The sequence below is a fragment of the Grampus griseus genome, assembly GCF_964374135.1.
Source record: "Grampus griseus genome assembly, chromosome: 11".
Taxonomy (NCBI): domain Eukaryota; kingdom Metazoa; phylum Chordata; class Mammalia; order Artiodactyla; family Delphinidae; genus Grampus; species Grampus griseus.
In genome coordinates, this window is record NC_139005.1 from 5,436,161 (window position 1) to 5,456,271 (window position 20,111).

General features: G+C 49.9%; 1 protein-coding gene across 1 annotated transcript in view; it reads right to left on the bottom strand.

Annotated features, from left to right (window-relative positions):
- The window catches only part of ANO2 (anoctamin 2), a gene marked incomplete at both ends in the record, with an annotated part of 319,797 nt that overhangs the window by 225,526 nt on the left and 74,160 nt on the right, over positions 1-20,111 (bottom strand). The window contains 5 exons of the mRNA XM_082665221.1: positions 5-46; positions 1,173-1,228; positions 11,607-11,658; positions 14,005-14,059; positions 17,388-17,539. Of these exons, the coding sequence (XP_082521347.1) occupies positions 5-46; positions 1,173-1,228; positions 11,607-11,658; positions 14,005-14,059; positions 17,388-17,539 (357 nt within the window). The remainder of the gene's footprint in view (positions 1-4; positions 47-1,172; positions 1,229-11,606; positions 11,659-14,004; positions 14,060-17,387; positions 17,540-20,111) is intronic.

Consider the following 20,111-nt stretch of genomic DNA (forward strand, 5'->3'; position numbering starts at 1 on the left):
TTACCTTTCTGTCATTCACGTCATCCCCTGGACTATCATATTCACCCTGTAGGAGGAGAAAGCCAATGGAATGATCAAAAACAGAGACAGGGTTTTCTTTTAAATTTTCTAACGTTATCCCTTTCTTTCATTCCCATTTAAGGAAGGTGAAGAGCATGACATGTAAGGAGACACCGGTCCGCTTCCTTGGTCGCCAGCACCTGCTGTGTTTCCTGTGGGCAGCTTCTTACCCAGGGCAGCTCCCCTTACAGGCCTCAGAGACCCCCCTGCACCTCCTCACAGCAAATGCAACAGCAGAACCCGACCTGGAAACGGACTAGCACATCAGGAAAACACCCCTGCGCCCTGGCCATACCCGGCAGAACCTCAATTCGCGTGTGCCCACAGCAAGGATGCTGGCGAGGAGAAAAGGTCACCTGGGAAATTCCTGCGGGCACTCAGGGGTCCCCACCCCAGGGGTCTCATTTGATACCGCTGCGGGGTAGATGCTAAAGCGACCGATGGGGTGGACAGGGCAGCCTGGGGGCACCGAGTTCACAGGCCAGTTCAGTTCCTCACGAACCATCTTGAAGAATATCACTGCATTATGTTATAGGATGCTTATAACATTCCTCGCAGCCAAGAAAAGCTTTAATTACAGTCTCTCCGTTTTCTTAACCAAACAACAGTATAAGGGATTTTGAGAGACATCCTTAAAATAGGTCAAGATAGAAAAAAGATCTGACACTTAATACATCCTCGCATAGGATGAGGAATTTCATATCCACACAAAGCTATCACATATAAAATATCACTTTCAGTCATTTGAGGGCCTGACGGTCCAGCCTGCGTTATCCAGGTCTGGGACTTGCGCTCCCCGCTATCCACCCACCTTCTCCATCTCCCTTTAACCCTCCACACGCCGTTATCTGTCTTCTCACACTTTCCTCAAAATCAAGGCAGGGAGTGCAGGGAAGCCCAGACAAAAACCAGTTCGTTCTTCCATCGGGGAAATAACGGAAACAGTTTGAGACAACCGGCAAAAATCAACTGGGGATTATTTTCATTCACAAGTGGTCCGGAGCCAGCCCAGGTGGTTCAGCGTCGTCATTCCCTCCTGCCTCCCCGCCCGTATACCCACCACCATGTCGTCTGCAGTGTTCACCCTGCTGACTGATGGAGGCAGTACTCACGTCGTGCAGGGGGTAGGCAGCCTCGTAGATATTATTTGCTATCAGAGAATTAATACCTGCAGAAGAAGGAAGATGAAAACGGTAACTGTAGGGCAGGGGTTTCTCAACTTGACCTTGGTCTTCTGATAAATACTAATTCCCCCAGCCCCACCTCTCAGCTGAGAAGCCCTACCCCTCCAGATCCTCCCAGTCAAGAAGTTCCTTTCGGGCTTGACTTCTCAGCATAAGAACAGTATTTTTTCATTTCCCAAATGCAAAGTTATGATTAAGTAGCAGATACGCTCTCTCAAACGTCACGTCCGTCCTGTCCTCGCACGCTCAGATCCCTCTGGTCCCGGAACCCTCACCACCACTGCCTCCATGGCCACAGCCGTGTGCTGAGAATATCTGTGCTCAGTGACCGGCATAGGAATGACCACGGGGATTACTGTAACTATTATCAATAAAACACGTCCGTCAGAGCATCCCACCGCACTTCATCTGAACTCACTTCCGGCCCCTCCCTGTTCCTTCACGAGGCAGCGAGCATTATGGTCCACGACTGACCTGCCTGGACCATTAGATCCCTAGGGCAGTGTGACCTGGGGAACCCCGGGTGTCCCCATGACCCTTTCAGGGGGTTCATAAGGTCAGACTATTTTTATAGTAGTACTAAGACACTGATTGCTTTTATACTCCTATTCTCTCACGAGTCTACCGCGGAGTTTTGTGACCTGTGATGACATCATCCCCGGACAGCTAATGGAATGTGGGCTTGCGTATCCTTGTACTTTAAACTCTTCTCAATTTTAACTTCAAATATAACAAATATTGATCAATATAACGCACCTAGATGAAAGCCCTGTAGGCGCTCTCGATGATTTTTAAAAGTGTAAAGAGGTCCTGAGACCACAAAGTTGGAACACCGCGTGACAGGGGATCCATTTTTTTTTTAATCCCGACAGTATTCCACAGCACTGGGCACACACACAGCAGACCCTACTAAACAGATGTTACGTGAAGGAGTGGCTCCATCCCTGTAACTCCAATATACTCACCACAGAGAAGCTCCTGTCCAGCACAGAGCCACTACTACTCCCTCATTTCATTCACCTTTGGATTCAGAGACTATAACATGCCCTATATGTTCTGTCACTCCGGACAGTCTGCCCTGGGTTGCTGGCTCCCAGATGGAAGGGATCATATCTCATCAGCTCGAGGACCCTGCCTGCGGGGATGCACATTCAGTGGGGGGCAGGGGGGCGGCAGGGGGCGGGGTCTCTGATACACAGTGATTTCCCTCGTCTCAAGCACGCTTTCTGCCCTGAACCATTCTTTCCAGAGACGCTGTAGACAGTAGTGTGAAGAGGAGAAATTCGATTTTGGAGGGAAACACCCATGACGTCCAAATGCTAAGTAATCTGCATTTGCAAACGAGCCTGGAGAGATGGGCCAGGCTGCGTGACAAAGCTAGACGACAGTGACTCGTGAAAATTCATGGTTTTCCACCTCCCGCACCCAGTCAGTGCCCCATCGCGTGCCCGGAGGCTCAGAGGTTCTCAAACAATCCTCCTCCCTCCATCAGCCTCCTCTTCCTCAAACCATGCCCCTATTCCCCTGGGATGCCAGAACGGCTGGCCAGGGGCCCACGTGGGAGCAGAGGCCCTCAGGAGGCTGCAGGGGCGCCTGGCAGAAGCGGCCACTCTTCCAGTGAGTTGAGAGCTGAGATTTCAGGGCTGCGGCGTCACCCAAGGGCCAGTCCTTTCCTGATTTTACGTCTCCTCCTCGGCATGCACAGAAAACATCAGAAATAACTGGGGGGAGGGGGCGGAGATGGGGGATGGAGGGGGGGTGTAGGGAGTTAAGGGTTGGGGAGAGGGGCCCCGGGGCGGAAGGAGCTGCAGATTCGTCTTCCTCCGAGGACTACAATTTCACTCTGAGCATCATTAATCAGTTCAAGAGCCATAACCACAGCAACGTGTAGCCACCCTACAATCATCAAGGGGAGGGATCCCGAGCCGGGAGGGGGCGGGGGTGGTTCAAAGCTGTCTCCATGGATACAGGCTGAAGCACCACAGGCGGGCAGGGCTCCAGCTAGACCGCACCCCACGCCCTACCCAACCCCATCCCTGCACCCATACCCACCCCCTGGTTGCCAAGGCGGCAGCATATACCCTGAAGACAGTCGCCACACTGCGTGGGAAAGTTCAGCAGGCGTGGAGCTCCCCTGCTCATTCTCAGCTTTGCTTAGAGGAGCCCAGCGTCTGACAGCACTGGGCCGACAACCTCAACTCCTGGGTCCTGCCACCAGAGCTTCAAAAAAGATCTCGAACCGTCGGAGGTCTAAAGCTGTGCACCCTACGTCTCATCTGGAACAAAGTTCCTTGGCACTGAATGTCAGTTTCACTTCTAGAATGCTGTCCACGCCTTGTTTGCTGCCCTCCGAAGGCCTGCAAGGTCCCTGAGGCAGGGGGCACGCCCCCTCACTGGAGTCTCCCAGGGCTCCCGCCTCACTGCTGCGAACACAAAAGGGATGACGGTTGTTACCCAAAAGAGTAAGCAGCCCTATGGCGAAAGTGATCGCAGCGTCTCTTCCCGTGTATCACGGGCATCTGCATACCCGCTACTCCAGTTTTCTTTGGCAACCCACGCTGATGAAGGAAACTTAAACTCTGGTTGACTAGTCTGCTTCGTAAGAGAGGAACCAAGATGACTCAGGTCATCAAACCTGAACTGTCCTAAACCAGATAGCCAGAGCTTCAAGATGCTGTCGTTGACTGTGTCTCTGCCCCATGGCTGTGTACCTCCCCCTCTTCAGGTGGTATCTTATGGGCCATTCCGTCAGTGGCTGCTGGGCAGAGGGAGCGGATGGTACACGAAAGGAAGAGGAATGGGGAGGGGGAGAGGCAAGTGGAAAAGTAACTGTTTATCCACAACTTCATCCAAGAATGGGAACTGCTTTGGCCTCTCAGCCACAGACTTCAGACACCAAGATTCTACCCCCAAACAAGCATGGAAATCAGTTTGAAAGAAGAAAATAATCAAACTTTAAAAAAAAAAAAAAAAAAAAGAGTCTCTGCTTTGAAAATTGAAATTCTGAATTTTTCCTTTCTTTTCAGCAAAAAGGGCTAATTGGTTCCATCATGCATCCTCCATCTGGCCATAACGGCAAAGCTTTCTTCTTCAGGATGACTTCCAAAGTCCTTCCTCTCTGCTCTAGACCCAGGGAGAGAGATCTGAGACCCAATCTTTTGTCCTCCTACTCCCAGAAGGAGAGCCAGCCAGAAGCAGAAAGCACTGAGAACATTTTCCTTCCCCTCTCGCCCCAAAGAGAAGCAGGGCCTCGGCCCAAACAAAGCGTGGCCCACTGAGGACTTCTTTACTGATCCCCAAAGTCCCTTCAGGTCACCGGGTACTTCACACCTGTTGCTTAGAACCACAATTCCCCAGGGAAAAGGTTCACATCTCCTCTCTGCCCAGCACTGGCCACAGCTCTGCTGATTCTGCCAAGCCCAGCAACACTGGGCCTCTGCAAATCCAGGGTCAGGGTCAAGGACCAGAGCAGGGTGGGCTCAGGCCCTGGGACTGGTACCTGAAAACACCCTCAGAATATAAAACCTAAGGCCTCGCATTTAGCTTCCAAGACATCTCTGGTTTCCTGGACACAAAGGCTGACCCAAAGCACAGTTTCTGGTCCGCCTCCCAAGGTGAGAATCTCACGAAAACTACAAGTGCCCCCGAGTGATAGGGACTGCAGCTCTGCAGCTCCAGGCCAAACACCAGGACAGGTACTTAGAGAGATGATGCTCAACTCCCGAAAACTCATTCGGTTTTGATTCCCCCCAGAACAGGGCCCAGTCTGCCCGGCGTTCTGCTTTCATCCCTGTATTCCAGCCGGACGTAAATCTAAACCAGAGCCCCCCAGACAGTGCACTGAACAGAGACTATATTTACCCATCACCCAGTTGTCTTGACATGTGCTTAATTACTTAAATGCCTTTAATCCCAAGACTTTTCTTCTGACAAAATATAAACCAGTTCAGCTGGATGAATGATAAACCAGATGTTTACACCACACAACATGATCTGGCTTCGGTCAAAGTAATTAAGACATCGTCTCCTGAGTAGGGAGGGGAGATGCCCAAAGCATACATTTGTTTAAAGGCTCTGACACCGAAATATCTAGGAAAATGGAGCTCCACCAAGCTGTAATTTTCTGTCCATGAAAAGGCAACAACTTTCACATGAAGAAACAGGAGAGGCGTCAGTCAAGGAATCTTGGGCTTCTTTCCACGGTAAAGCGCACTTGAAAGGCATTCCAGAATGGGGTGAACTGGCCCAGTCCTGAACCCGACCGCTGACCTGACGTTACGTTGATTAGGAGGCACCCTCGGGCTGGGCCAAGCTCGTGATGACTCGCAGACTACCACCACCCTGCGGACCCCAAACTCACAAGTACTTCCAGGCTCTGGATGTGGCGTGTGTATCAGCCCACCATCCCTCACTGCCCAGGTAAATAAAAGGGAAAGGGCAAGCAGGCTCTCGGGGAGGTCACAGAAGAAACCCCCCAAATTAAAAGGTAGACAGTCACCAAATGCCGATCCTTTTTCAAGGTCAGCTCCCCTTTCTTTGCCTTCTTCTGCTAATTTTTATCCTGCTGCCCCTCCTTTCACCAAAGAAGAAAAAAAGTAAAGAAAAGACAAAAAGGCGACAGGAAGTCCAAGAGATCCTACTGCTGGCTAGGACACTGAAAGGAACCAAACGGCGAACGTCCATATAGCAAATGTTAGAAAGACCGCAACAAAGATTAAGCCCTTCACAGAGCAGGCTTGGTTTCGTTCGAGGACTTCGGGGAAGTGACATTCAGATGCCCAGAAGACCAGCACGCGGACTACCCTCCCCACTCCCAGACGCAGGCAGGGCAAGAAGCCTGTGGCAGCCCATCCTGCACTCACATCGCTGTCTACCTTTAGAGTCCCTAAGAGTCACCTGGGGAGCGGGTTGAAAATGCAGTTTGAGACTAGCAGGTGCAAACTAGTATATACAGGATGGATAAACAACAAGGTCCTACTGCAGAGCACAGGGAACCATGTACACGGAGGGTAACGGCTCTCCCGCTAATTCCGGGTCACGATGCTGCCTGGCATCCCCAACTGCCAGGCCACACCTTTGTACGTGGTCTCTGTTGATATTCCTGCCCTGAATGGTGGTCATGTGAGTGTGTCATCTGCTCCTGTTGGGACCCTAACCTGATTCTCTGGAGTGGTTCCCTTTCTGTCTTTTGTATCATTTGCTTTCCCTGCACGCATCTCTCTCGCTAGACAGCCACGTGGCTTATTCGTTCTTCTCAAATGCCACTCAAATGTGAGCTCCGTAAAGGCAGGGATCTGTGTCTGCCTGAGTCCCTACTCTAGTCCCCAGCTCTAGAACATGAATGATACGCAGAATAGGAATAAATGTTCGTTGAATGAATGGATGTCACAGTGGGAAGACCTCAGCTTCCACCTTCGCTGGAAAACCTTTCCCAATAACTTCATCCGTTTACTAACGGATTAATTTACAAGAGCACTGAAGAAGAGTCAAGAAACTCGGGTTTCCGTCAGCTCCAAACCTCTAACCTTGGGCTCGAAGTCAATCTCTCTGTTGGGAAAGTGGTTAATATCTAATATCCGTTGAACCTACTCTGCACGGGAGTTAAAGGATCAAAGGAGACTAAAGAGTGTGAAAGTGCTTTGCAAAGCATACGATGACACACATGCAAGGGGTCCTTACTATCTTGGTTACAGGAAGACCTCATGTGTACAGAGATCTCTTATCTGGTTATCTCAGCTCTCACAACAGAGAACCCAGAAGAAAAAGTATCTCAGTCTCAGGCAACCGACTCCCTAAGGTCACGTACCTAGCCCAGCAGAATCCTCCAGATCCTTCCGCAATGCCTTTTCGCTCTCTCTTTACCCCAAATTCTAATGAGTTTGTTTTTCTGTGTCCTAAATAGCACGGCAAACCTTGAAATAGCAAAACTCAGGGAGGGAGGTCACCAGAGTCAAGAATTGAAAAACATCAGAGACTGTGGGGCAAACAGCCCTAATAATACTTAGGTAATCCTTGAGGAAACTTGGATAACCTTGTATTCTCAAGGATAATCCTGAATCCTACAGAAAAGCTTACGTATGCCTTTCTAGAGAGACCATATGTTGATATATTCTATGTAAGAAAGCAGGGAATTTTAGAGAGACTTTAGAAAAATTTCTATATAAGAAGATGTTGCTGAGGACATGAAGTGCTACACCACTGACTGTATTCCCCTCTCACTTCGGTTCAAGGTCAAATTTGCAGCCCAACTGCAAAAGCTAGAGGGCCGTATGGTTTGCATATCTGTAGTCTATTTTTTTTTTTTTTTTGGTGGTACGCGGGCCTCTCACTGCTGTGGCCTCTCCCGCTGCGGAGCACAGGCTCCGGACGCGCAGGCTCAGCGGCCATGGCTCACGGGCCCCGCCGCTCCGCGGCACGTGGGATCTTCCCGGACCGGGGCACGAACCCGTGTCCCCTGCATTGGCAGGCGGACTCTCAACCACTGCGCCACCAGGGAAGCCCTGTAGTCTATTTTTTCCTCCTAGTTTCAACATTCTATTTTAATTTGTGCTTTTCCTGTTTCTTATTTCTTTATTTATTATTTATATTATGCTGTTTTATTGTTTTTCCTGTAAGTCACCTCAGAAATTTTGTGGAACAAGACGGGACTATAAATAAATCAATACATACATCTTGTATACGCAGCATAATGCTTTGCAAAGTAGGCATTCAAAACAATGTATTTTCTGCAAAGAAGAGAGTGACAATACCAGATAAACGGGAGTGATTCGGAATTATTACTATCTTTAGTTTTATTTTTCCATCTTCTATTTCTGATCTTTATCATCTTTTCCATCTTCTAATTTCCACTGTAATTGAGGACGATGAGACAGGGAGTAAAGCTTTGTAAACTGGCCACAAAAGTAACGACCACATAAAAGGCAATTCCAAGGCTGAAGGATCAATGAAAATGCCTTGGAAAACAATTCCGCACACAGTCCTGTTCTTCCTTTTTCTTTTATTTTTATGAGGCAACCCTCCTCTGCAGGAAATCTAAGCCAATTCTAAGCCCATGTGTGTTTCTCTATAAAACCAGAGAGAAGGGCAATAAAATCAAAAGTTACCCATGGCTCAAAGGTCTGTATTATCCTGAGGCCTCACAATGTTATCACATTCCTCATTCTTTCTGATCTTCTAAGTAAGATGGTAAGTTGGCCAAAAAGCTTAAAGGGTCCTACTGTATTTTCCCAGGCGGAAGTCAAAGAACCTGAGAATCGGCCGTCAGCGTTCTCCTCTCCTGGGAAGCAGAGTCCAGTCCCTTGTTAGGAGCTAGTAAACCATCAGCAACTACCGTGGAACCAACAGCCCATAAAGACAGCCAAACGCCACGCTGAGTTCCCTGCATCCCAAAGGCAGAGGAAAGAGGCTCGGAGGAGGGAACCCAGGTTCTAGACCCAGTTCTAACAGTGTCTCAGTATGCGGCTCTGGAGAAGACACCCCTCCTGTCTGTGCACCTCGGTAACTGGAGATGATAATTCCTGACATACCTGCCTTCCCGGGGAGTCACGAAGCTAACACTGGATAACTTACGATGATGTTTAGATGCATCCGTGGGAGCTGGCTGCTCTCAATCTGTGCTCCCCTTGCCCTCTGTACACTTCTAAGAGCATACCTGCCAGATGACCTCATAATTATCTGTTTACATGTCTGTCCACCTGGCTAAACTAAGAGCCCCGCAAGAACAGAAAGTAGGTCCAATTCATCCTGCCATCTCTCAGTTTCTAGAACATCATTTGACACACAGCAGGTGCTCAATAAATGTTTTCTGAATGTCAAAAAAGAAAGAAATTTTTGAAAACTACTCAACAACAAAATCCTTAAGATGTCTGACTTTGTGACATCAGAAAACAAACAAACAAACTGATCCTCAAAGGGGAAAAAAAACTGCTGTCTTAAAGCAGAGGGTCTCTAATGGCTTTTCAACAATCTGGAGGCTGTCCCTCACAACAAACTTTAGTTTTTAAGGACTTCCCAGTTTACAAAACAAACTAACAGTTTCCCATTTAATCTTTACAAAAACTCTCCAAGACACGTAATTCTTACCTAAAAGGGACAACTGGGTTGGAGAGAAGTTAAGTCATTCGTCCACAAACACACATCACAGGGAACTCACCAGCTACTGCTATGACACTAGCCGGCTGAGCACGTTTAATTAATTCACTAAAGCAAATCGACTGAGTAGAACGTGCAGGGCAGCCAGCCAAGTGCACTGGGGGATAAAAGATGATCCAGACACATCTCAAGGACCGTCTCGGGGGTCTAAGCCACGGACACAGATAATCACCAAGAAAGACATCAGACTTGATGGGAGTTCCGAGGAGAGGGCATAAAGGGAGAACCTGGGGGACAGGGGTATTCGGTCTGGGGGTGGGCCCGGGTGAGACGTGGGGAAGGACATCCCAGCAAAGGGAACAGCAGGAATGAAACCAGAGAGGGCAGCAGTCACATTAACAGGAAGAAAGGCAGGAGAGATGGACAGGGTGAGAGAGGAATGAGATGGAAATGGGCACAGCCAGATGTTGATTTCAAGGTTGTGGGAATATCTCAGTGGAGGTATCCAGCTGGTCGCTGGAAAGGCTGGTGTGCCATGGGGGAGAGAAGTGGGAAACAGAAATTCACAGTTGCACGTCTTCTGTGCAAAGTGAGAGTCAGGAGGCCAAGGGAACGTGGAGAAGACAACCTTGAAAATGGGGGAGGAGGAAGAGAAAGCAAAGCAAGTGTGGTCCAGGAAGGAGAAGCAGGATCCTCCCTGGGTACAGTGACAGGGTCTGGAAGGACACAGGAAGACGAAGACGGAGGAAAAGGCCATGCAACGCGGGCAGTACGCAGTCACCTGTGACACCCGAGGGAGCAGTCCAACCAAAGAGGGTGTGAGTGAATAAAAGGCAGATTACTGGAACCGAGGAGTGAACTGGACTCGAAGTGACGGTAAATTCCAGAACTTTGATAGAGGCCACGGGAAAATACAAACTACATCCTCAGACCTCTTGACGCCTCTGGTGGTCCTCGGTTACAAGTGCTCAAAGTGAGGGCTTCGGTCCATCCCGTGGGACTGAGGGGCCAGTGCATCGCCTCACTCAGAGTCTCATCTCATCAGCTCCAGACAAACACCACCATATAGAAGATTTGATTTTTTAACACTGGAGCGGTATTTAAAATGTTGTCATGACATGAATACATCAAAGCAGAGTCACATACAGTCGTCCCCTTGAGAGGTCCCGCACTGTTCTAATGGTACTGTCACTACACAGCACCTGCTCTGACTCCCTCTTCAACCCCTTCCCTCAGTCCTCAGGCAGCATACGGACCCCACATAAACTCTCCAACGTTAGCTATTATTACTGCCATCGTGGTTACTGCACCTCAGCTTGACGGCCTACCTTATTCCCTAGACTTGCCTCTAAATGACTCTTTTCAACTAAAAGCTGCCTCCAAAGCCCAAGGTTTGTCAGCCCAGGGTATGTTCTGAGTGATGAGTGACAGCAGCCCCTTTGGAAAGAGCATTCCACCTGCAGGGGGACCGTGTGGACGGGACACCGCGCGTGGACCTAAGCTCAGCGTGTCACCCCGCCTGCGTCCCCTCCACCACCCGTCAGCATCCGGACCGCCTGCCTTATACTGCAAGCTCCCAAACACTGCGGGTCCTGCTTCAAACACAAACACCCCCAGGTTCAAAAACCAAACCACAAGGCAAACAGGTTTAGCCAGACAGGTTTAGTGGTGACAAGGACGCTGCACTCAGAAGAGGTACCGTCAGACTGATTCACCCTCTCTGGGACTCAGCTTCTCTGACATCAAGTGAGGGGCTTGGACTAAAAGGCCTCTAAGATGCCTTTCTTCTTAAAAACAAACGAATTAGAAGCTGCCATGGGGCTTCCCTGGTGGCGCAGTGGTTGAGAGTCGGCCTGCCGATGCAGGGGACACGGGTTCGTGCCCCGGTCCGGGAAGATCCCACATGCCGCGGAGCGGCTGGGCCCGTGAGCCACGGCCGCTGAGCCTGCGCGTCCGGAGCCTGTGCTCCGCAATGGGAGAGGCCACAACAGTGAGAGGCCCGCGTACCGAAAAAGAAAAAAAAAAAAGCTGCCATGATTTGGGTGGTTATTAAAACCTTATGGAGACAGTGAAGGGAGAGGAGCTGAATTTTCGGGATCAAGTGAAAGGTGTCAGCAAGGATCCAAGGAAAGGAGAGGGAGGACAGAGACCCGGGGTGAAGGTCAGGGGGCAGGCAGGGCGTCCCCTCCACGCGGGCGTCTGTTTGTCTTGTTCTCAGTCTCCCTGGCCCCCAGCCCCTGTCAGCACGGCCCCCGGGGGGAGGGTCCTCACCCATCATGTTGTTGGCTCGAGAGCAGGTGGTGCGCTTCAGGATCTCGTGTACCTAAAACAGATGACAGTTCAGCCATGAGCATCTGGGCCACATGGTGCGTCCCCAGCCCGGGGGGGGGGATGGGCAGGCATGTGCCAAGCTCACGGACATTCCAACAAAGCATCTAACCCCTCTCGCACACACACCCCGTTTGCCACCCCCCCCCCCACCCGCAAAATAAAGAAAAGCCTGTAAATTGACTGCAGTCACAGGAGGGAAGGGGAGCCCAGACTCACATCCCCCTGGAGGGCCCAGCAGGAAGCCGGGAGGGAAGGCGAGGGGGGGCGTGCCCACCTCACCAGCCCCAACAGTGCCCTGCCGCTGAGGGGTCCTGAGCGAGCTCCCTGCAGGTCCTGAGGGCCCGCGGGCCCCCCTGCAATGGAGCTGCCTCTCAGAGCTGCTTTGGGGACCCATGAAAGCGCTTTGGCAACTAGAAAAGGGCCACCTACATCTTGGCCCTTGGTGCTATCGCTTCTCTGCTTTTCCCCCAAGTCCTTATCACGCCTCCCCAGTCAGAGCAGGTCCCACCCATCCTCAAGACTCCAGGTGTCACAGCGCATCCTGGGCACATGGCAGGCTGCTGCTCGGTGACCGCTGCACCATCAACAGGTCAACAGCCCCGACTGCGGGGCCTGCAGGGACCCTATCGCTCACTCGGGAGGGCGGGGTGCCGAGAGCACCCCAGCCAAGGAAGCAGGGACCCAGGGCAGAGTAAACCTGCAGGCCAGCCTCCAAGGGGTCTCAAGCCTGCTCCCGGCTCCAGGAAGGAAGTCGGCGTTGGGACAGACAGCTGGGCTGCCCAGACGCCCACGGGAAAGGGGGCACTGGGAGATGCAGGTGCGGTCCTCAGACCAAAGCCCAGGGCGGAGCAGACCCCAGAACAAAACCCAAGGCCCTTTTCTCCCCCCGTCACAATGTGCGGTGGACTGGGAAAAGGGCAGGAGGGGAAGGAAGAAGCTTCCAGAACGAGAAAAGATGTGTTACTCCATCATCATTCACACTCCCACGTTCCAGCCACAGACCTACAGGGAGTGGTAAGTAAATAACTTCCAGCAGAATGGGGTCCAAGAATGTTTAATTCACTTCTAATGCGGTACAGTATCCAACTGCAATAATAATTAGGAACAGCATTTATGTGGCAGCCTATTATTCTACAAGCACTTTGCAATTATCGGGTAATTTCCACAGTGCCTTATAACGTCCCCCCCAGTCGTGGGACCCAAGCTATGGGGAGACTTACAGTTTGTAACAGCATCAACTAAAACAATGGGAAGCTTATGCTTTTTTCTGTAGGAAGATAAAAGAAATCATATGCCCGTGTTAAATCTTCCTAGAACACTAGGCCAAGGGACCTGAGGTGTTTTCTTGCCCATCCTACAAGCAAAGAGTCAGGGCTGTGTTTTCAGCGTGCCTTGGAAATGTTCTGTATCTTCCGCCAATCACCTGCCCCTTCGTACCCTTCTCATCACCCTGCTGACTTGGAAGTCCTCTAGGTATCTAATGCTTATCCCTCCTCCTGTTGAAACTTAAGTTCTTTCCTAGGGATCAACGGAAGCACACTGCCATGTTTCCACTGTGGCCTAAGTGTCCAGCGTTCCTTGGGCCCCTTTTTCTCTCCCCTCTTCTGTCCATAGGCTGGATGCTCTCCAGGGGTGGAGGGGATAAATGGATCCGTGAACAGAGATGCCCTACAGCTCAGACTGGGGCCGCAGGGCCCAGGCCCTATGCAGATTTTCAGTGGAATCAACCATCCCGCAAAATCCAAAACCTTGACTGCAAAAGGCAAGAAGACAGTAGAAGACTGGCTACAGTCACAAACGCTGGCTTCCTGTTGAATGGGCTGGCAATTCTGTCCTTGGACAAACTGCCCAGCTCCAGCATTCCCCGTGGCAGCAACGCGCAGGACTTCTTTGGGAATGAAAGAAAGAAACTCAGCAGCCCAGCAATGAGCCCTCATTTGGACACAAAACGATCTGCCTGAATTTTGTTTCAATTCATTGCATCTCAGAGCCTCAGTTTCCTCAACTGTCAAGCAAGGGGGTCACCTGACTAGCTGAAAGTACCCCCCCCCCAGCTCTGACATTCCCTGCTTTTGTGATTCCAAGAAGGGCCTGGGTGGAGAACCATAAAGAGAAGACCCCCGTCTCAAGCCAAGAGTGAGAAGAGTTGTTGGCTATTTCGATACTGGGATTGGGAAGCTCCTGGACGCTCCTTCCAGTTGCTAGGCAACTCCAAGCAAAGGATGATGGGAGGCAGCAGGGAGGGCAAGAGATGTCCTGCCAAAGGGGATCCAGGCTTCCTCTCCGCCTCCCGAGCCCACCACACCTGGTTCAGCACCTGGTTAGCCGGTTTACTTACAATGCGGCTACGGGTAGCACTATCAAAGAAGGTGTCCTCGTCCTGAATGTTGTACCTGGCGACACCAAGAAAGCAGGTCAATTCATTTCATTATCCTTGTCCTGGGACTACTGTCACCCCAGGCCCAGAGCAAACCTCTAGAAAGCAACATAGCAAGATGTGTAAGCCACACACACACTCACAACATTTACACTCTTGCTGACCCAGTAATTCTGAAAACTTATCATAGAAATGTATCACTGGGAAAATTAATTCAGCAGAAAAAAAAGGTCCGTAAATGAAAATGTTCATTACAAACTTACTTATAACAAAGACTATGGAGCTAAGACGCAATTCCAAAACCTAAAGGATAGATTATCATATAGCCATTGAAAATTATAATTATGAAAACTTTAGAAATACTGTAGAAAAAGTTAGACTATCATAGAAAAACATTATACTGTGATGAGTTTTAAAAACGAAAGTATATAGAAAGGATTCCTGTGTGTGGACAAAGACAGTAAAAACACAGCAACGGGGAACTCCCTGGCGGTCCAGTGGTTAGGACTCAGCACTGCCACTGCCGAGGGCCCAGGTTCAATCCCTGGTCAGGAAACTAAGATCCTGCAAGCCGCACGGCGTGGCTGGGAAAAAAAAAAAACAGAAAAACAAAACTCAACAACAGAAAAGAGTGCAGTTTCAGGATGTTGGGCTTATAACTTTTTCAAATTTTCATTTAATGTTGTCACTGTTGTCACAGCAATTAGATACCAAACTCCCAATTATGCAAGACCTGTGTCTGTTGTAAACTTCAAATGTTGACCTTTCACTCAAAAAAACACCTGTGTGGAATAAAGACGCAGACGCAGAGAATGGACTTGAGGACACGGGGAGGGGCAGGGGAAGCTGGGACGAAGTGAGAGTAGCATGGACATATATATACTATCAAATGTAAGGTAGATAGCTAGTGGGAAGCAGCCGCATAGCACAGGGAGATCAGCTCGGTGCTCTGTGACCACCTAGAGGGGTGGGACAGGGAGGGTGGGAGGGAGGGAGACACAAGAGGGAAGAGATATGGGAACATATGTATAACTGATTCACTTTGTTACACAGCAGAAACTAACACACCATTGTAAAGCAATTATACTCCAATAAAGATGTTAAAAAAAACACCTGTGTGACTGTCCTTAGGGCACTGTGCTGGAGGGCACACAGACACCTGAACCATGCCCCCGGCCCCCTGGGAGCCCAGCCACTGGGGATGGGGGCGGGGGGTGTTTCCAAGCAATTGATGCAGAGGAGAACGTGGACACATGCAGACCATTGCTATGAAAACTCAGAGGATGGAGAGCATATTCTGGCTGGGGGTGAAGAACTGGCCTGGGGATCACAGGGGCTGAGTGAACGGAGCCGTGTGGGAGGTGGCCGGTCAGATGCCAGCGCCGGTGTGGAGACAGGGCCCAAGGAAGGGGGGATGTAGAGGAGGCTCAGAGTGCAAAAACAACAGCCGGCCAGGAGGTCAACGTGCCAATCCCAGTCCAGCCACTTCAGCTTTCATGACCTTGGACAGATCCTGGGCCTTGGTTTCCTCTCCATAATAGAGGGATAGTTATATCTGGACGGCCGCTTCACAATGGGAGTGTGACACTGTGATTTATAATAAATATATATTTTGGTCTTTATCCCCTGTGCTCACAGCTTCCCAAGCCCTAGGAATTTTCTGAGCCATGAGAGCCATTGAGCATTTTCTGAGCCATAAGAGCATCTTTTGTTATAGTATTTGGTCTCCCGTCCTCAGTTCCTGAAATTGCTTCAGAGCCATAAAGGTGACAGGAGTGTCATGTTATTCATAACAAGCCCCTTTCAACCACCAGTGAGTTTATGTTAATGAGGTGACTTTTGGAAAGCCGCTAAGGATAGGGCTGGTTGCCAGGGAAACCACCAGGAGTTAGGGTTGGAACTTTCAGTCCTACCCACTGATTTCCGGGGAGCAGAGCGGGACTGGAGGTTGGATCAGTCACCAATGGCCAATGATTTGATCAATCACGCCTATGGAATGAAACCTCCATAAAAATCCAAAAGGATGCAGTCTGAACAGCTTCTGGGTTGGTGAATCAAAACGCTTTCACGCTGAGCCCGAAACTCACGAGGACAGAAGCTCCGTTGTTTGGGACCTCGCCTTATGTAGCTCTTCACCTGGCTGTTGACCTGTATCCTTTAACATCCTTCATAATAAACCCGTAATCCAGCGAGTAAACTGGTTTCCTGAGTTCTGTGAGCCACTCTAGCAAATTAGTCGAATGCAAGGAGAGGGTCGTGAGAACCTCTGACTTGTAGCCAGTCGGTCAGAAGCACAGGTCGCAACCTGGACTTGCTTAGGCATCTGAAGTGCGGGGCAGTCTTGTGACGCTGAGCCCTCAGCCTGAGCAATCTGATGCTATTTCCAGGTAAACAGTGTCAGAACTGAGTTGAATTGTAGGGCACCCAGCTGGTGTCGGAGAATTTCTTGGTGGTGCGGGAAAACCCACACACACATTGGAACTGGTGACCAGAATTGGTACCAGAATCGTTAAGGGGTAAAAACTCAATGAGGGAGCATATGCATGTGTACAGAATTGTTATCTAACACGGCAAAGATGGGCAGAGATGGTACCCAATGAATGGCAGAAACACAGCCCATCGATGTCATCTCCTCCAAAAGCACAGATCCTGTATCTTTTCTTCCTTCCCAAGCCCATTCCTTTCCCTCTCTCACTCGATTCTCTTACCGGTCTTGATAGTTTCTTACTTTGTCATTAGCAAAATAGCAAAATGCTAATAATGTCATTAGCATTAGAATTAGCACTTGGCTTCTGCATCTCCCACTTCCCAACCACGACTCCCCCTTCCAAAGGCTTCCCAAAGGGCCATCCCTGAGAAGAAAACCTATTCCCTCCCCTCCTCTGGGTCAGTGAGGGCACGAGCTGGCAGCTGAGAAGACAGACGTCCAGAAGCTTCATCCAGCGTCTCTCTGCATTATCACAATATCTTGAAACCCTGTTAGACTGGGAACACAGCAGAGTGGTTTCCCTGCAGAAGGTAAACAGGTATCGGACCACTTTGCTCACAGAGTCCCGAAGTTTCTGGCTGTCTGCTCCCTGATTCTCCATCCATCACGCAAAGTGACTGAAATGGCAAGTTTTCCCAGAAGCCACGGGATGAACATTCAAGAGCTATCTGCGATCATCTCGCTCAGGGACAGGGATTGGGAAGGCAGACACATGGAGTATGCCAGCCTGAGAGCAGGCTTCCTCCCCCATCTCCCAGGCACCCGGGCACTCGGCTCATGAGCTGAGGCCCCAGGTGGTGCTTAATGTCCCTTCCCATCCCCCAAGCGGCCCCACCTCCAGAGTTCCAATACTCACAGGTACATTTTCTCCCTGGAGAACGGGTAGGAGAGGTTTTTCATCCTGTCGTTACTGTGCTCGGGCACTCGGGGCTTCAGGGGTGCGCTCAGCTTCTGCAGGATCTCGTTGAACGTCTTCGCGATGCTGCCTTCTGACTTGATCATGTACCTCTACGACGGCAAAGCCACAGGTGTGAGGAGGAGGCCTCGTCCAACGCTCAGAGGAGAAGGACCCACAGCCAGAGCTGCAGGGGGCTCAGATTCCCCCCGTAGGGGACACTCTGGGGACAGGACGAGACTGGGGAAGCCAGCAGGAGGGTCCTGCCCTTCCTCCCCTGCTTTCACAAGGTGGTGAACCCTCTCAACTGTTTGTGCGAATGGAGGTGACCAGTGCAGGGAAGGAGAAGCGCGGTGACGAGTGCAGACTTTCTATACATCTTTGTTATACCATCACAGAAGACCTACTGTGTGACCGTCACCATACTAAGGGCTTTACTCAAATGAGCTCCAATGCACACTGCACCCAGCCAGCTAGATAATATTACGCTCCTGTTATGATGAGGAAATTAAGGCTCAAAAAGGTGAGATGAGTCAACAAAGGTCACACAGATAGTCACTGGGCGACTGCTTGGATCTAACTCGTGTCAATCCAATCCCAAGTCTGTACTCTCCAACCACACCACGCCCCTATGTGACGATCCAGCATCACTTCTCTTGTGCTCTTCTTAGGAGACATCTGATAAATGAGTCTGCTGTCAAAGTACTAAGCACCTAGCGAGTACCTGCCTCGAGTAAAGCGCTGCGTCAGTACCAAGATCATCACTGGTATTTATAGTACCTATGGTTTTTCATAACGTACAGAGTCGTCTGCGTACACTATAGCTTCTGGTCTTTCTAATTTACGGATGCTGTCATTGAGACACAGAGGTTGTACTTGTCATAGCAAAGCTCTGGTGGATTAACAATGGCCACAGATTTTTCCTCCACACAAGTTCTCCATTCAAGAGGTGGCATCTCTGTTTCCACCCCCTTAAGTCTGGATGGGCTCTGGGGCTGCCTGCCCAGTGCAGCAGAAGGGACACTATGCCAGTTCCACCCTTTAAGAAGATGGGCAGCTTCTGCCTTGGTCTGCCTTGGTCTCTTGAAGCTCTGAGCCGCCTGCAGGAAGTCCGAGGAGACGTGCGGAGAGGACTCAGACAGGGAAAGGACGAGGTTGAGCCCAACCTTCTGCCCACCCTGCCAAGCATCAGGCGTGTGAGGGAGGCTTTCCTGGACATTGCTGTCCAGCTCAACCCCAAGCCGAATACCACCACATGACCCCCGTCAACACCACGTGGAGAAGAATCACCCCGTCTAGCTCTGCTCAAGATACTGAGCAAAAATTCATAGGACAGAATAAAATGGCTGTGTCTTACTGAGTAAGCTGGGGCTAATTTGTCCTGCTGCAGTAGATGACCAGGTAAGAGTCACAGCCAGACCCTCCGACTGGAAAGCCGGCTGTGTTCTCTATCAAGATATCCTTAAGATGCTTAAATCTAGAGCGGCTGTAAAACATGTACAAAACACTTGTAATACTGATGGAGAAAAATGCCACAAAAGACACGCAAAATGCTTTGAGGGCTCAGAGAAAGGAGACAGCACGTCCAGCTGAAGAATCAGAAAAGTGCTTCCTGAGGAGAGCAGCATTTCTGTTGGGACTTGAACAGAAAGGGAACCTTCTTTCGTTTTTCTGTTCTTTAATAAAATCATGATAATCAGTGGGAAGGGGGAGAACCTCCCCAATCTAACAACTGAAACACAAGCCCAGTTTATTTATTTCTTCTGATACACTTCTCTGTGCATTTTGACTTAATTTCAATCACAAAATTAACACAGTTCTAGTAAACAAAGAAACTAAAACCAGGGACTTCCCTGGCGATCCAGTGGTTAAGTCTCCACGCTTCCACTGCAGGGGGGCACGGGTTCAATCCCTGGCCAGGGAACTAAGATCCCACATGCCATGCGATGTGGCCAAAAAAAAAAGAGACCAAAACCAAAAAGTATATTAACTAACATTAACAGCTTCCTTTCACTTCCAATCCCATCCCATCCTCCACTGCAGAGGAAATCTCCATTCACAATTTGGAGTATGTTTTATACTGACTCTCTCCATACGTATTATATGTAACTGAATCCCTTTCCAAACACACCTGTGATCATACTTCACAGGTACGATGGTATAATTCTACAATTTGCTTTTCTCGTTTAGCGATATATCCCGAGTACGTGTCTTTCCAAGTCAGTCCACGTAGAACTACCTTCATGAAGGCACCATATGACACAGTGGGTACGAGTTCTAATTTGTTTAGTCACTTCCCTAGTGATGGGCATTTATTTTAGCCTCTACATGTGTTTTATCTTCTTTGATCATACTTCTCTTAACCTCACCTTATCCATACTTTTAATGAATCAGGCTCGAACAGGTATCAGCAAAGACATTCCAAGCCAACCAAAAAAGTTAAAAAGTTCAAGCTGGATTTAAGAAGGGTTCACAGCCTGGTTCTTTGGTGCTCGGGTTCTGATGGGGGAATGGTGACGGTTCACGGCAGAAAGGCACACGGAGCCCAGTGCATGGAGATCCCACTGCACGAGGCGACGGGAAGTCAGCGAAGGGTGTGAACAAGGACAACATCAGAGCTGTGAATCAAGAAATTCATCAGGCGGGTTCTGCACAAAGAAGGAGCCAGCCTTCTGAACCGAGGGA